Below are 17,951 nucleotides of genomic sequence, written 5' to 3'. Positions count from 1 at the left end.
AACTCCTCATTAACACTATCTGATCAACTAGTCACATGGCGATAACTCATTTACACATGTTGGAATGGTCAAGATGAGATGTCAAAGTTCAAAATGAGTATCAGAATGGGGAAGAAAGGTGACTTTGAACGTGACAGGGTTGGTGGTGCCAACCATGTCACGTCAGAATATTTCAACTACTGCTCATCAACAAAGATTTTTCAACTATTCTAGGGTTTACAGAAGATGGTTCAAAGAAAGAGAAAATATTCAGTTAGCAGGCCAGAGAAAGACAGGCTCAAATAACCACATTATGACCAAGGTATGCAGAAGAGCTTCGCCTCAAATCTCAAAGCAGATGAGCTACAGCAGCAGAAGACCATGCGAGGTGCCACTCCAGTCAGCTAACCAAAATTGAACCAAAAAAATACTGCCCGATTTAATAAGTCTCAATTTCTGCTACAGCTTTCAGATAGTGGTGTCAGAATTTCATGTAAACAACATGAAATAATGGATCCATCCTGCCTTGTATCAATTGTTGAGCTGGTGATGGTGTAGTGGTGTGGGACATATTTACTTGGTATACTTTTGGCGCTTTAGTACCAACTGAGCATAATTTAAATGCCACAATTACCTGAGTATTGTTGCTGACCATGTTGAGTCCTTATCTCAAACATATAGAGCACCTTTGAGGCATAGTGGAAAGATGGAGTCACATCATGGATGTGCAGCCACAAAATCTGCAGCCACTGCTATCATGTCAATAGGGAGCAAAATATCTGTGCAATGTTTCCAGCACCTTGTTGAATCTATGCAATAAAGAATTAAGACTCTACAGGAGACAAAAGAGGGTCGCACCCAGGACTACCAAGGTGCACCTGTTGAAGTGACCAGTGAGTGTATGACATCATGAAAGAAGTCTATTGTATGATTCCATAAAACAATTTGCATGGTTACCAGGAGGCTTGCCTTAAATTTATCTTCCACATTTAGCCATGATAGCTGTTTATGCTTCTTGTAAACATTTGTACAACAAGAATAATGAAGAGCTGGCTGCTCTGTTCAATGCAATTTCAGGGTTTTATTTTGGAGGGGGTTTTAAGATGTTTTTTAAAAAGCACTTGACCAGATGATCAGCCAGTAGCATGCCCCAGATCTGATATATATATATATATATATATATATATATATATATATATATATATATATATATATATATATATATATATATAATTATTATTATTATTATTATTATTATTATTATTATTATTAATTCAATTCAATTCAATTTTATTTATATAGCGCCAAATCACAACAAATGTCGCCTCAAGGCGCTTCATAGATACAGAGAAAAGCCCAACAATCATATGACCCCCTATGAGCAAGCACTTTGGCGACAGTGGGAAGGAAAAACTCCCTTTTAACAGGAAGAAACCTCCGGCAGAACCAGGCTCAGGGAGGGGCGGCCATCTGCTGCGACCGGTTGGGGTGAGAGAAGGAAGACAGGATAAAAGACATGCTGTGGAAGAGAGACAGAGATTAATAACAGATATGATTCAATACAGAGAGGTCTATTAACACATAGTGAGTGAGAAAGGTGACTGGAAAGGAAAAACTCAATGCATCATGGGAATCCCCCGGCAGCCTACATCTATTGCAGCATAACTAAGGGAGGATTCAGGGTCACCTGGTCCAGCCCTAACTATATGCTTTAGAAAAAAGGAAAGTTTTAAGCCTAATCTTAAAAGTAGAGATAGTGTCTGTCTCCCGAATCCAAACTGGAAGCTGGTTCCACAGAAGAGGGGCCTGAAAACTGAAGGCTCTCCCTCCCATTCTACTTTTAAATACTCTAGGAACAACAAGTAGGCCAATTTAATTTGCAGCCTTTTAGTAATGCCTTGCAAGTCCAACACATAAATTTTCCCTACTACTAATTTAGGTGATGCATATGTTGCATCATCAACATGCATACTTTTTTGACATTATCTTCAAAATACTTTTCAAAAAATTGAAAATAAAAGTAGCCCTAAACTACTGCCTTGTGGAACACCGCAACATTTCTTTTATAAAAACTGCCTTTAAAAAGCACTCACTCTGCCAGAGAGCTAAACTTTAATCCAAGTGCAGACTTTGAGAAATGTCATGTTTGATATTAGCAGTTAATAGTTTATATACTGCTATATGTAGCCTATACAGATGGTAGTCAGTGACACTGAAACATAGAAATAGTATTATTAATAGTGCCATGTTAACCATCAAGTATGGGATGGCTAAATCAATAAGTAATGTTGAATGGTACCATTACTCCGTTTACTGTCGTTAACAGTTGTTAACAGTTCCCTGTTGTTCATATTTTCTTTCTAATGTAGTTTGTTTGCCATCAAAGTAATCCCAATTCTGGCATGAATAAAGTGAGACTCACTGCTTGCTACAGTACAAATCTGTGTCACTAGTCAGGACTCTGTCAGACCCTGGCTACAGTGACCCTCTTGCGGCCAAAACACTGCATCCGTCAATGTGGTTAGGCAGTCGCGTGGCACGCTCACAGAGCCTGACCTCCTTCGCTTCATCTCTCTCCATCCTTTATCTCTCAGTTCATTTAGGATTTGCCGGCTTTTAATCTCTCACAATCTCTGGCTCACTGGCCATTCGCATTCACTTCAGTGGACCTTTCATGGTTTTTCCCCATTCTTCCCTTTTTTGGGGGGGATTGTTGGGGGGGGGGGTGGGGTCTTCTTTTTTGTGTGCATGAGAGGCAGATGTATTAATAGAGAAGGTCACTCTGTAATGGATGGTACTGTGGTTGCTAAAAGCCTTGCTATGAAAAGCATTTGCTAATGCTGCTTTAAAAAAAATCTATCCCTGTGTCTGAAATGCAGAGGTCTGATTCAGCTACAAACTAAAACAAGAACATAGCAACTTGCTCATCTATTCTAAAAAAAGAATAGACAATTGGACCGTTCCTTTGTTTAATAAAACTTCCGACACACTCACAATTGATATGGAAAATCTATTCATCCTGGAAAATGGGACCATGACTTTGAGATTTTGTCTTATTCCAGCATGTCTGATCGGTGTTAAGTCATGGCAGCAGAAGAGGAAAATCCCCTAATGTGCCGATGATGCTGTCCACCCACTGGAGCTTAGCAGAGCTGTGGTCACTGGCCCATCTGTCAGGCTTGGTCTGTGATGTTTGCACAGACAGACAGAGACAAAATGGCACAAAATTAACTGGAGTTTCATGCTCTTAACATTACAAAAAGCACATCAATCTATAGGTTTTTGAGGCTTTTGTTTAAGCAAGAAAAAAATGGTGCAATGAAATTATCTCTTTTGGTTTCAGTGTTAAGCATATGGTGTCAAAAAAGAGGGCTGTGATGGTCTCTCTTGACCTGTTGTTCCTTTTTCTGAACACAAGTGTTTTTTTGATTAAACAGATTTAGTTAGAAATTTATATATTGAAACCTGAAATAATGAAAAAATATTTTAAAAAAAAACAAACAAAAACAAATCAGTGATGAATCAGTAATGGTTTTGGCATAGCCACACTTTTTTTTTTTTCTTTTTTTTTTTAAATGGTCTTGAGCAATAGGCTTTCTGATGGTCTTTCAAATTTTTTATTTAGACATTGGGTGCATTTTCTCTTTAAGTCCATTCCTTGTACCTGACCATGTTCAGAGGAATGTTCTTTGTTTGTTAATTTACTTAACACTGACCAATGAATCATTTAAACACAAAAAGGCACATAACTCAAGGGATGAACCTGAGCTGTCTACACATAACATCTTACCAAAGAAATAAATTTGAATTGTATCTGTTGATTGTACTCTCTTACTAGCAGTATTACTGTAATACTAGCAGTTTGTCGTAAAAAAAAACATCATTTATCATCAATAAAAAAACAACTCAGTTTGACATTTAATAGTGAAGGGAAACGGGGACAAATGGCTCAGGTATGCCAAAAAAAAAAATCTGCAATCACAGATCCTGTGGTGAATCCATATTTGAAATATCTGATTTAAATCAGTCATGGATTGGCCTTCCCAAAGCCCAGACCTCAACATTATTGAAGCACTGTGGGACAAAAAAGGTAACAAAAGGTAAGAAAAGGTAGAAGAGCTTTAAAAGGCCTTCAGGAAGCCTGGATAACTATTACTAAAGACTACTTAAAGACAGAAAAGAAGGTTTGCCTAAGACAGTTCATGGCTGTGTTGAAGAATATAGGTGGCTGTTCTAAATATTGACTTTTAAGGTCGTTGAACTGTTGAATTGTTTTGTTCTTATTTTTAATGCTGATTTTTTTTACACTTTTTTATACTATTTTGTTTAACGTTTTGGTTGCTTTAACAAAGGAAATAAAATTAAGCTTTATGTGTCGTGGAAGATAAAACTGGACAAACAAAGAGCTGCTGAAACATTTCGTGATTATGAAGCGTTTGCATCCCGGCCAAAAAAAAAAAAAAATCCTCCTGTGGTCACGTGACTCCGGGTGAGCCAGATTAACGGCTCTCTGTTTCTGTGTTTCCCACTTGCTGAAACATCTCCTCAAACAGACGCTGGATGTGGCGGCGGTCCTAGCAACGAAGACGTTATCTTTCCCACCTTTTTTCGGTTATCGTAGCCTTGACTAGTCAGTTGTTTTCGACGGCATTCATGAAATAACCTGAAATTCAGTGTGTGGACAAAAAGATGATTTCGCCGTGGGACCGGTGGTACTCGACGAGCTGCTGCCTCTGCTGCCATGTACGAACGGGCACCATTATTTTGGGAATATGGTATATGGTAAGTCCTTTTTTTCATCTCATGTCAGGTCCCAGACGTGAATGAATATGGCTGAATATGTGGGACAAATTCTAAAAATATTTAATAAATATCGATTCACGTAAATTAGACCGCTAACTCCATCTGTTTTCCATGTTTTTCACTTACGTTAAAACAGGGTGCCAGCGTATGAAATAATTAAAAAATGTTAGCAAAATAACCTTTAGCATCTGTTGTTTTTTGTTGTTTTTTGGCTATATAAGCATATAAACAAAGTGTCCAACAAATTCATTTCTTTTTTATTTTTGTGTTTCCTCCTAAGCTAATCCTAAGCTTACAGTTTTAGGCTGTTGATGCCTCCTTTTCCATCTCTACACATGTTTACCCGGTTAAATATAGTTTGCCTCCGATATTTCCCACCCGAAAGGATAACTTAAAGTCGTAAACATAGTTCGGTAAGACTGGTGAAATCCCCGACCTTCATAAGCCTCCCTTATTTTGAGCTACTACTGATCAACAAGGCCATAAAAAGCAACAAAAACCTCCATGAGATGTGTTTACATGAGGTGAAAGTGGTGACATAAGACCGATGAGCTTGTTCTCCCAGTCCTATGGTTTTCTGTTGTATTGAATTCCAGTGTGTTGTATTGAATTTGCTCAGCAGTACATCAATACCACTTTCCTTAAATTACCCATAACATTAGAGCTCTAACAATCAGTGATGATTATTATGAAAGAGAGAGAAAGCAGTTTAGATATATTGCCTTGTTTCCTATTGTCTGGCAATTGTCTGGCAATTGTCAAACTGGTCACCAGTCATTCCAGTCATTTTATCTTTTTGAACACCTGTCTCCTAAATATATCTGCACCTTGTCCTACCTCTAAATGATACATCATTCAGGACAGATAAATAGATATTTAATTGATCCAAAAAGGGAAATTATTGTGTTACAGAAGCAGGATAAAGAATAATCAATAGTACAGTCTACAATAACTAAACAATAAATAAGTCCCATAGATCCATAGGGAGGACTTTATAGTGTGCGGTAGAGGTAGTGCAAATATTTTTATATATACAAAGGTAATTACAAAATAAGGTTAGATTAAAGAAAAGATTTTTTAAAAACTGATATTGTGCAAGAGAGTAGTGCAAGTTGCATTAATAAATAATACAAGAAGGTGTAACAGGAAAATAAGAGTTATTTTATAGTTGCCTGACTCGCTCAGTGCATCTTAACTTATCATTACTAATCAGCTGTCACATTATCTGAATTATATTACTAACTGCACGTTTCTGTTCAACTGTAATATTGATCTTCCTGTCCTCACAGCTCATCAATGCGGTGGTCTTACTTATCCTGCTGTCAGCTCTTAATGACCCAGTTCAGTACCGCTACCACCTTACCAGCTCCGAGCTGGGAACTGACATCGACGTCATGGACGATGCGAGTAAGTTGCAGCTAATCCTCCCGTTATTAAAAGATAAATGTCCTCAGCGAAGCATTCAGACTGTACAAAGTCAACCCATGCCTTGTTTTAGCTCTTCCAGTTTAAGGATTTGCTGTTGTGAAGTGATTGGCTTTGTGTTTGGGGCTGTTGAATTTTCTGATATTTTATCCACAAGGGAACTGATTGATTAATTTAAAAAGTTATTAGCGGATATATAGGAGATTAAAAAAAAAAAGAAAAAAAGTTGGTTGCAACTTTAAAGCAAACATTTCTGGTTATTCTAGATGTACCACTGGATATTAGAAGTGAATGTTAGGGCCTGTTCTTGTGCTTCAGAGATTGGATTTCACTGATTGGATTTCTTGATGTCAGCCATATTCAGAAAGGGTAGAACCAAAAACGCTTGTGTGGATTTTTACTTTTCCTCATTCAGAATGAGCCTGCATGTATTGGTTTATGTCTAGAAAAGCTCATGTGTCTGTCTCTCATTATTTAACAGACTGGAAATAGCCAAACTAATGTGATGTATCAGCAAATAAAAAAGCAGGCACAGATGTTTACTTGTTGTGTAAATTTTGCGTTGACTAAATTTTGGAAAACAGTGTGATGAAGAGTTGAAAGACTTTGAAATTGTCTGTATTTGCTCCTTTTGAAAAATAAGAACAAGATAGAATAGAAATAGAAATATCCTTTATTGTCCCTCAATGGGGAAATTCACATATTCCAGCAGCAAAGTAACAGACAGATGGAGCACGCAGAGCCATACAAAAGTGAAGAATATAGCATTAAAAAAGAAGACTGTACAGAGCAAATTTACAACATAAGAAAAAATGAATACTATACATTTATTAAAAATAGCATACTCGGGTTCAAAGAAATATGCAGCTGAGAAGGATAATTTTTTACAAAGATGTATAAAAAGTGCTGTATATTTGTGCTTAAAAACAACAACAATAGACTATATCAGTATTGACATTGACCCAGAATTTCATATTTTGTGTCTGTAGGAATTTCCTGTGATTTCTGACCAAGTAAAAGATGGTTGGTTAGTGGTTAACTAAGTTATATAACTATAAAGGAATAGAAAGGAAAACCCGTGTGGTGTTTACTTTACTCCATTCATCTCTTTCCATGAGAGATTCAACTGAAAATGTTACATGAGAAGCTAGACGGCAGCGCTAGAAGCAAATTACCTCAAAGTCAGTTTTTGGTAGTTTTACACATGTAATTAAACATTTATTTCTGCAAAGTTGAAGCCAAGAATGATTATGATCAGTCGATGCTGAAGATGTATCAGCAGCATCAGTTTCGTAGCTCATTAACAGTAGTATATGAATGTATGCTGGTGTTCGTTAAAATCAACTGTCATGTCCATGCAACTCCACGTGTTTCTGCAGCTGTAGCATCATCTGTCCTTTCTGCCAACCACTTCGTTTCTGAGAACGCTGCTCTCAGCACAGACATAGCTGAGTAAGCTGGGCACCGTAGAGAACAAATCAGCGTGCATGTGTATTTTCAGTGCTTCCCCTCCAGCAGCTATCATCATCACAGTCGCCTCTGGAGCGCCACAGATACTGTCAGCGGCTACTCTGATTAAAAATGACTGCTCTAATTCTCTTTCGGATTAAAACGGTCATCTTGACAGTCTCCTCTCACAAAGCTTATGTGGCACTGGTTAGAATGGTAGTCTGTTTATGTATGCGTGTATTGATTATTGTTTATATGCGGTATGGAAGAACCTCTGTGTCTGTGTTGCTTAAAAGCATGTCTTCTCTTCCTGGGTGTTACCAGGGTGAAGCTTGTGAAGTTATGGAATAATAACTAATATAGTTCACTGTCAGTACAAGCTCTTATTAGTCAGTATAGCTTCTCCCAGTAGTGATCTGGGATCCTTCTTACACACCATCACATACACACAGATATCCTGGTTCGGCCACATGTTAGCGATGTTTGTTGAGTGCTACACTGATAGCGACGAGTGTTGCATCAGGGATTCTCACAGCTGTAATGTGAATGTGAGAAGGACAACTCTTGCATAACGATACCCGCATGTTGATCGTGTTGTGTTATGTAGATACTAGCATGTGATCTGTGGTGTTTGGAGTCATGCTTGGTATTGAAAGGTGTACTTGTTCTCTTGTTTGTTGGGTTGGCTTCAGGTAGCAGGAAAAGTGAACAGGAGTCTGGCTACGTTGATAGTGCACTGGAAGACTGATAATTAATATTGATCTGTATTATTGGATATCAGAAATATTTTCTTTTGTAAAACATTTACCGTGACATTTCATGACATGAATATAAGTTAATCTAAAAAAATTCCAGCACACCTCAGCAGAAAAGCCTTTACCCCAAACAAATTTTACGGAAACAACCTGGAAGAGGGGTAGGAGTCTATAAGAGTGTTAACACATAAATATATCTTTTTAACCTGCAATATTACTCACAATTGAATTTATTCCTAGCAACCCGAATTAGTATTAAATGCAACAATGTTTTTAATTTTTTTTTAAGTCTCCCTGCTAAATTTTGGTGTGAGGCCAGATATTTATTTATAATTTATAAATGTATAAATATGACTTTTTTACCTGTCACTGTTTTGTATGGTCAGTTTTAAAGGATTGCAGTGTGGATAGTTTACTTTAATGAGGCCACAGGGTAATTAACGTTGCCTACTAATTGCAGGATTTATTGTGGGAGCAAAACATAAGTCATCAAAAACTCCTACAGATAAAAATGAACTCTGATTAGCTGGTCTAATCTAGTCCTACAAAAATCAAACAAAGCTAATCTGCCCCTTTCAACACAGTGTGTATAGTTCAAACAGAAAATTTTCATATATTTTCTAACCATTATACAATCAGAGCTTAATTGTAAAGTAGAAGACACAAAAAGCCTTTATTTCTTCAGTCACTGATCTGATCACCAATGAGTACAATGTCAGTGTCTTTCAGAGAAAGCATTAAAGGTGACATGTTCTCATGCCATTGCTTTGTATGTTTGTCTTTCCTCAGATATCTGCATAGCCACTGCAATATCCCTACTCATGATTCTTATATGTGGCATGGCGACATACGGTGCTTACAAGGTGAGCGAACAAAAGCAAATGACATTCAAGCACAAATCTGAACTTGGGAAAACTAACCGAGTGTTTTTATCTGATCTGAATCTCTCCTCTATAGCAACACGCTGCTTGGATCATTCCATTCTTCTGCTACCAAATCTTTGACTTTGCCCTTAATACACTGGTAGCCATTAGTGTGGTGGTTTACCCCAACACGGTACAGGACTATCTCCAGCAGCTGGTGAGGACTGTTTCATTCCAACTAAACTGTCCACCTTAACAACTGTCTTCATCTTAATGGGAATTTAAAATGCTTAGTTATTAGCTAAGGTGCTAATATACTGAGATTTTTTTTTATTTTATATTTCTTTATTTATGTTTTAAAGGGCCAGTTGTGTGTTTTAGGTCCAACAGTTCTCTTTGCTTTTTACATTTGACTTATTTCATCTTCTCCTGTCCCACTTTCCCTTCCAGCCGGGGACATTTCCATACAAAGAGGATATCATGTCCACCAACAACATGTGCCTAGTCTTTGCAGTCCTCCTTTTTATCGGCTGCATCCTGTCCTTCAAGGTAAGGATAAATATTCTAGCATAGCTTGCTTTTGTATCTCGTATAAAACTGTACAAATACACAGAAAACAAATACTCCAGAACACTCACTGAGTATTTGTTCACTCTGAAAACGTCCTTTTTTATCATTTGTTCCTCACATTGTAGTGTAATTAAGGCAATTAAGTCTCACACTGTGCTCATCTCATAGCAGAATCAACCATATGGCATGTTTAATGAATGTGCTATTGTAAATGCTCCTCTTGATCTCATCACGCAGTCAGAGAGCAGCGGGTCAGGGACAGCAGGAAACCAACTCCCATCAAACAAATTCTCCTTTAATGCTTGGATGATTTTCCAGGCGGAGCGATGCTCTGGGGCTCTTGGACGAGATGGGGCATGAAGTTGCAGTCATCTGTACAATCAAATCAAGTTGTTTCCCTTCTAAGCTGAGATTAGAAGTGTTCTCGGCAGATATCCAAAGCCGGAGCCGGAATTTTATGACAGGAAGCAGCCACTGGAAGACACACTAGTGGACTCGCAGGCAAAAGAGTTATAAATGTCATGTCTTAGAATCTTGAGCTTTCAGTGTGTGGGATAGTCTGGCTGCTTATTCCCTGAAAAAGTCTGCTTTAAAAAGAGCTTATAGATCTGTGCCGTTTGCCAAGAAAAATGGTTTGAAACTCATTTCTATTAAGGAGTTGAATGTGCAGTATGTATGAGCTGCTGCCTTCTATGTAGATCATATGTGAGTCTGCTGGAAAGATGCCAGATGTGAGTCCTCAAGGACACATTCAGCTGTCAGAACATAGCAAACACCTGCTAAAGTCCCTGCTAAAGCCAACATCCTCCACTTGACTGCATTTGGCATAAATGTCACAGGCAGGAAGAGGAAAAGCTGGAGGGAGAAAGGAGCTGGAGATGAAGCAGCAGAGGAAATGTGAATGGATGAATGTTTCTGTGACTAAAGAGGGAGAGAGAGAAGAGGCATACAAAGTAAAAGGACAAGATAGTTAACTGCAGATTTTGCCAGGCCACTGTGCTACTACTCATTATTTTCCTGATAAACAAACAAAAAAATATTGAATAGTGAGCAGAGAAAAAATGATGAACAAAACCAATAAACATCCCTGAGGAGTAGAGCTAGCTGTGCTGTCAGCATTTTAAATATTTGTAGATTGTTGCTTTCTTTGAGGAGGTCAGCTCAGAAGACGCTAAAGTAATTGGCTATGCTCTGCTTGGCTTTCTTGTTAGTTGCTCTTACTGCTGGCAGAGGACTCAGCAGGCTGCTCACATACACACACACATACACAATGGAACTGCTTTTCCTTTGCCAAGCTGAACAAACCTCAGTGCAGGCAAAGGCTCAGAGAAGCTTTTGGTCAAATGTTAGAGGCACATCCAGGAAAATGTCCAAACATAAAACTGTCTTAATTTTTAACAGCTGAATTGAATCACCATGTGTCACCAGTCTGTAACAGCAATATGATGCATCTCTGCCGTCGTCATGCCTAATGTTGATAAATGGATGAGATCACAGCAAGCAGCATCTGTTATGATGAAGAGTGTTTTTAAAGGTCATTGTGTGTTTGCTCTCACCTCCTGTGACAGGCCTACCTGATCGGCTGTGTGTGGAACTGCTACAGATATGTGAGCGGCAGGGGCACCACAGAGGTCCTGGTTTATGTCACCACAAACGACACCACGGTGAGTCCGCTTAGCCACCCACCAGCGTCTCACCTCAAGGACACACTAACAGTCCTTCTGCTGTCAGAACTTCATTTTATTGCATTTGCACAGCATTGATTTTTACACTTTGGTTTGAAAGCTCTCTGTTCATTATATTAGCAAAAATGTACACTTAGAAAAGTAACTTTCATCTCGTTGTTTGACACATTAACTTCACTAAAATATATCAAATTCTAGTCTCGACAATAATCAGGGATTATTTAGCTGCAATAAAAATATAAACTCTTCACAGAAGAGCATTTTAGTAGGAGTCTTTCATAGATTCAGAATGAAAAAAATCAAAGAACTCTAAGTCAGTTTGATTTAAATACATAAACAAAACAATATTGTGGACAAAATAATGGTTATAGATTGGTTACTGGTTATAGATTTTAAAGTGTAACTGTTTAACCTCAGATTTAGATGTTTTCTTCAGTGTCTGTGTTATTTCAGTTAAATTATCTATTAAAAAGAATGCAGAAAGCAAAGTGATCCATTCATAAGTGAACTTATTGTCTCTTAAAATGTTTTTGCTGGCTGTACATGAAACCAATCTACAGTAGCACCAAAGTGAACGTTGAAAATGTTTCTTTAAATACGGCAGTGACCAAATTTTTGTTGGATAAATTTGACTTTTTCAAAGATGGAGCTGGTATGTGTTGAGCATAAAATCTTGTAGAGTCCAACTTTTTATATAAATACATAATTACTATATAGTAAGGTTTAACCAGTGAGGCGCTATTATATTGAGAAATTAAAGTGATTAAGAGCCTTCTGGTTAAAATGTATAAATTGTCTACATGTGTCACATTATGTACTTAAGTTGCATTGCAGGTTATACAGTGGCTAGTAATTGTACTTAAATTCTTTAATGTTAGTTTATGCTGTATATAGTCAGTGATGGGACACTGTATCGTAGACCCTGTAGGTTGTCCTGAGGTGTGATTGGCTAGCTTTTTAGAGTTGGGTATAGTCCACTCCACGTGCCCCCCCTCCCCCAGCGATCACTCACAAGGTTTTTGAAAAGCTTTACCATAGTCACGGTTTCCATTTGTCCGTTTGTAATCCTCCAGGATGATACACAAGACATTAATCTGTCTCACAGCCGCTGTCGTCTCAGTACGCAGCACTTCATCTGTCACTTTGTCCTTGTGCCACCATGGCCCTGCTGCATGCTGCTGACGTTTTTCACCTTGTGAAACAGACTGCACACCCGGCAGCTAATCCAGCAGGGGCTGAAGTCATATTGTGTATCATATGGCCTTTTAGCAACTATCAGATACGTGCCAGTCACTCTCTCCACTGTCTCTGTGGAGAAACAAGTTGTGTTTATTTCAGTGGAATTAAATTAAAAGATTAAGAAAACAAGCAAATACTTAATCTAGAATTATACTGACTCTTAGAGATATTCGAAGAAAGAAGAAAATAATTTAGCAGGTAAATGTAGAGTCAATGCCTTGATATTAGACTTCTTTATGTCCGCCGGAAACGCACCTGGCAAATGTGAAGTAGGTCAAGGTCAACACAAAGAGACACGTACAGAGATTCCTTCTTTTATTTTTTATAAAATCTGTGAAAATCCTGTGAAAATCACAGTGAATGTATGAATATACCTAAACATCTAATTAAATACAAGAAACAAATCTAAAAAGAAACACTTTAGTTGGCTAATGTAAACCAAAACATCTCTGTGTGTATATATAAATGTATTAATTTATCATTGTGTATATAGTTGAATAAATGTTGACTAAAAATCCAAATATTTATTCAGAATATTTATTTTTTTTAAAAGAAAGACTTGAAAGCTGAAAAACCTGAAGGCTGCAGCATAAGCATTGTGAATTTCAATAAGAGAGCTATGTGACAACAAATGTTTTAAGTTCAACAAATATTTGTGTCACATAAAGAGGTTAAAATAGCTTTCGTTGGCCTTAATAATGATGTGGATTTATCGCTGCGTTTCCTGTGTCCACACACAGCTGAATGGAGCATTGCGTCTATTTTTACTGTTATGGAGCTGGAGGTGTGTCTAAATGGCTTTTTACAAGCACCAACATCAAGTACCCAGCTGTTTATCTGCAGTGCTTTTATATAAATGCCATTAAAATGCACAAGGGTCGTTTCTCTCTCTTTCTCTGGGATTTTTTTCTGTCCCTTCTCTTTATATGCCTCTGTCCTTCCCCTTCTTCTGGACATGTTACATAATTGTCTGCTTGTCGGCTTTATTTCAAACCCTCTCTGTGATATGTTTGCCGGCCATCCCTGGCTGTTTCACAGTTCCATCCCCTCGGAGCGTATTCTTTTTTTCTTTTCTTTTTTTTCTCACACTTTCACTGAATTAGCAGCAGTACTGGTTTTATAACACCATTTAGAGAGAAGGAGCTCTGATAGAGAGAGGAGTGCAGCCTGGCCTGTAAAGCAGGGCCCTGTGTGTGCGTTTGTGTGTGTGCTATCCTTGCAGCTTGTCTTCTATGGGTATGGAATAAGGGTCTATTGGATGGAGACGAAAAACTGCAAAGGAAGCTATACCACTTTACAATGTGATATGGTGTAATGTGTTGCATATTTAGCAGGTGAAATTAAAATTCTGCAAAAGTAGTGTCCAGTTTCAACACTTTAAAGTAATCTTATTACACTGCATTTTAGTTTATAGAAGCAAAATGTTTATATTTGGGTTATATTCTGGTTTTGTTGTATATAAACGCACTTGGACCTCTTTTGGAGTACCTCAGTTTTTTTTTCCTCTTTCCTCTACAAACTGTACATTATGAAATATTTACAGTACATTTTAAATGTAAACGGCTTTAATTGTTTGTAGCTTTGTTTGACTACAATGAAGCTCTTTGTCTATTAACAACAGCATAAACACAGCATCCCATGGACCAGTTGTTCACATTTTTGGCCTCCTGCTGTCAGTAAATGGGTACAACATGTAGGCTCTGGACAGTACCAGCCCATCGCTTTCAGGCTCTGATCACACAGCCTTAGAGACCATTAGCAACCGCCTGACAATCACCAGTTGCCAGGGAAAAAATGAGTATTTGTCAGCTGGTTGCTAGATGTCAGCTGCTAAAGCTCAACTGACACAGGCTCTAGACACTGGTCAGTGATCCCCTGGTACCCACTGCTTGCTAGGGAAAAATATGTATTCCCCACTGGCTGGTGAGTGGTTGTGTGAGGCTTCTTTCTGTATTTATTGATCAGAGAGAAGTCTATACTGCCCTGAAAACTCTTTGCATGGGCCACCTAGCATTTAGGTGGTCGCTCACAGTTTGTATGGATGTTGCCAACTTGTGTGTAAGCACTCGCCAAGTGGAAGTGAAAGCAAAGAATGCCAGCATGTTTTTAAGTGATTATTTGGAACTCAGCTACTTTTGTTTTCTTACTTCAGGTTCTGCTGCCACCATACGAGGAAGCTGTTGCCATCCCACCGAAGGAGCCTCCCCCACAGTATATGGAGGCTTGAGATATGCCCTCACTGCTGGATTATGTACCCCAATCCTCCGACCACATCTCCTTACAGCAGTAGGACTCCAATGCTGGCTGCATCGTGTTGGAAAAACAATGTCTTAGATGCTGGTCCAGCTTGGATTCCTGCCAACTTTAGAGTAAATTAGGCCGACCTGAGCCAGTATTGCCATAAACTCTACTCCCCTCCTCCACCACCACCACCCTCCCAGTTGTTGTGACATATGCCCCCTCTTCTCGTCCCCTTTGTCCTCTTCCAAGGACAGCATCACATCAGCTTTCAGACTACAACCCCCACCGCCCACACTAATTCAGCCAATCCTCTGGGTAGCTGCTGTTCCTTGGAAGTGACTCCTGCACGCCTTGATCACCTGACTTAATGTGCACTTTTCTTCACGCGAAAAGTGCAATGGTTTGGCCACCAACTGTTAACCCACATTACTGTGAACCTCCTTTGCAGTGTTTTGTCTAGAAACAAACTACCTGAATAGAGACAAAGCAACAAAAATAGCGGGAAGGAAACTTACATTATTAGTTATACAAAAGCACTTTTTTCAGAAATTGAAAAATTTCCTTAGTTGAATGTAATTTTTGTAAGACGTTTTTGTATCGCAGTAAAAACGGAGAGAAATCACACGAATACTAAAAGGATCTCCTGTTCTTATAAAATATCTCCGGCATGCTGATGTTGCTCGTCCTGCTGGGAAAGTGTTTCGAGAAAGGTTTTGCGACCGCTAATTACTCGTCTTCCTTTTGTATCCACACTATGTGAACCCATAACCCATCAACTGGCCGCGTAAACCCCGTTCGCACCGTTGATTAAAATCCCAGTATTCCATTTTGCCTTCCTCGCCGCCTCCTTCGTATGTTCAAAATCGAAAAGGTTTGTGATAATCCAGTGAAGACCTTAGCACAAATCTGACACATATTCAAAAACCCAATACACAGAAACGTGTGTGAGTAATGATAATGATAAATATGTGGAAATGTTCCCATCTGTCTTGTGTTGTGGTCGAGTTTTGGCTGCAACAGCATCGACTGCGTCTTTGTTTGTTTTTTGTACATGGATCATGGTATGTGAGCTGATCTTTTTAGTTGAGCTAACTTAGCTGGGCTGAGGGCATTTCCTATAAATATTCTGTGACATGCTGCTGCACATGCAGATTCTATGTGTGTGTTTACATTTTTATGTGTGCTTGCCTGCGTGTGACATTATCATGTAACTCCTAGGTCATGTATGTGTCGTAACATGTAGTTTTCCCATGCGGCGATGAGATGTTTCGTGCGTTGGTGACTTTCTTGAAATGAAAACATTGGATGGGACTCTAAAGCAGTAGTTCAGCATAATAACACAAAATCAGAATACATTATATGACGCTAGTTAAACAGTGCAAATGCTTGTCCTTTGTCAAGAACCGTTTAGGAAAACAGTCAGTAGACAGTATATAATGTATTTAATCAGTTTACATGAATTACATTTTATTATTCAGTCTATGCAACAGTGCATTCACCAACTTGTTAGGCTTGGAAATACAGATGTGGTCAGAAGTTTGCATCTACTTAGAATTGCCTGGTACTTTGGGGCTTTTAATGATTTCTTTGAACTCTTCTTTATCTGGGGTGGAATGATTGCACAACATGCATCTTTAGTTACTTTAAAAATACAAGAACTAGATGCACAATTTATTTTGAATTTTCTCACAGCCTCGGATGTATACATACAGCCGCACTAATATTTGGTTAAATGTCCCTTAGCAAGTGGTACCTCAACTAGACGCTTTTGTTAGACCACAGTAAGCCTCTGGCATAAGTCTGGCTGGATATTTGACCGCTCTTCTTGGCAGGAAAATTAATTTAAATTGGTTGGTTTCCTAGTATGGAACTGACTTTTAACTGTAGTCCATAGATTTCCAATAGGGTTGGGGTCAGAGCTATGGGAAGGCCATTCCATAAGCTTAAGGTTGTCCTGCTCTATCCATGTGTGTTTAGGGTCATTGCCCTGTTGGAACAACCCAACTGTGTGACAATTTTAACTTGTGCAAATCTACAATTCTCCTTAGAGCTTTACTGGGTTAAGCTGTATAATCATTCTTCCCTGGAAAAACAACAGCTCAAATATATCATTATAAAAGCAAAACTTAACCTAACATTCATGTTCAAGATGAGTGTGTGTAAACGTCTGACCACAGCTGTATGTGCACCATGAAGTAGTTTTGTTCCATTTGATACTAATACTGTAGTCCACAGTGTAGCCATGTGTCAGCCCCTCTGTCCTCATCCTTGTCTGTGTGAATTATGGCCGCTGCTTCTGCAAATCCAACAAAGCTGAACATGAAATTGCACTTTAAACTCAGTGTGCGCTCACTGAAAACTGCTGTATCTGTGGTTGTTTTTGTGTTTTCCATCTTTGTTGTGTGATCTGTCTGCAAAGTTGCAGAGGTGAACATTTTCATGAGTCTGGAGAATTTCTGCTGAGTTTTGCAGGCTTTAATGCTTGGACAGTGTCTGGACCAGTGGATGGCTGATGGCTCTTTTTTATTAGTCACTATGAGACTGTTCTCCTCTCTTTTCTTGTTGGATCTGCATGAGCTCACGTCTTTAATTCTGAATAATAAAAAAGCTAAAACATCTAGTCTGTGCTGAATTTGAATCTGTTTTCGAGGGGGAAATTATTTCTAGAGGAGCTGTTATACTTTAACTTAATTTCTTCTTTTTCCAGGAAGTGTTGATTGGTTTTCACCTAAAGTAATAGCACCACAGAAAGCACTTTTACAACCAAAAATTTATAATAATAGAGATATCAGGCTCTAAATAGTTTAAACAGGGTCCCCAGCCTAAGTCAAATAATACCCTATGCCATCCTCCAATAACCAGCTTATGCTCACTAACTTCTTGTAGTAAGATGCTCTTCCATTCGGCATACACACAGTCTCTTACTTGTAAGTTATTGTTAT

General features: G+C 38.5%; 1 protein-coding gene across 1 annotated transcript; it reads left to right on the top strand.

Moving 5' to 3' along the window:
- Window positions 1-4,478: 4,478 nt before the first annotated feature.
- Window positions 4,479-17,627, top strand: laptm4b (lysosomal protein transmembrane 4 beta). Its single transcript, XM_006787883.2, has 7 exons — window positions 4,479-4,761; window positions 6,072-6,189; window positions 9,201-9,274; window positions 9,369-9,491; window positions 9,725-9,823; window positions 11,413-11,508; window positions 14,921-17,627. Exons 1-7 carry the CDS (start codon window positions 4,669-4,671, stop codon window positions 14,993-14,995), a joined length of 678 nt encoding a protein of 225 aa, XP_006787946.1. The 5' UTR covers window positions 4,479-4,668; the 3' UTR covers window positions 14,996-17,627.
- Window positions 17,628-17,951: the final 324 nt, after the last annotated feature.

The sequence above is a fragment of the Neolamprologus brichardi genome, chromosome 22 (assembly GCF_056152115.1).
Source record: "Neolamprologus brichardi isolate AB-2024 chromosome 22, ASM5615211v1, whole genome shotgun sequence".
NCBI lineage: Eukaryota > Metazoa > Chordata > Actinopteri > Cichliformes > Cichlidae > Neolamprologus > Neolamprologus brichardi.
The sequence above is the reverse complement of the archived record's forward strand: the minus strand, read 5'-3'. Positions and strand labels throughout refer to the sequence as shown.

Excerpts from the sequence above, each read along its gene's own strand:
- laptm4b (XM_006787883.2), top strand. The coding sequence starts at position 4,669 with ATGATTTCGCCGTGGGACCGGTGGTACTCGACGAGCTGCTGCCTCTGC. Across the intron at positions 9,275-9,368 it reads CGACATACGGTGCTTACAAG|CAACACGCTGCTTGGATCAT; the intron begins GTGAGCGAACAA and ends TCTCCTCTATAG. Across the intron at positions 9,492-9,724 it reads AGGACTATCTCCAGCAGCTG|CCGGGGACATTTCCATACAA; the intron begins GTGAGGACTGTT and ends TTTCCCTTCCAG.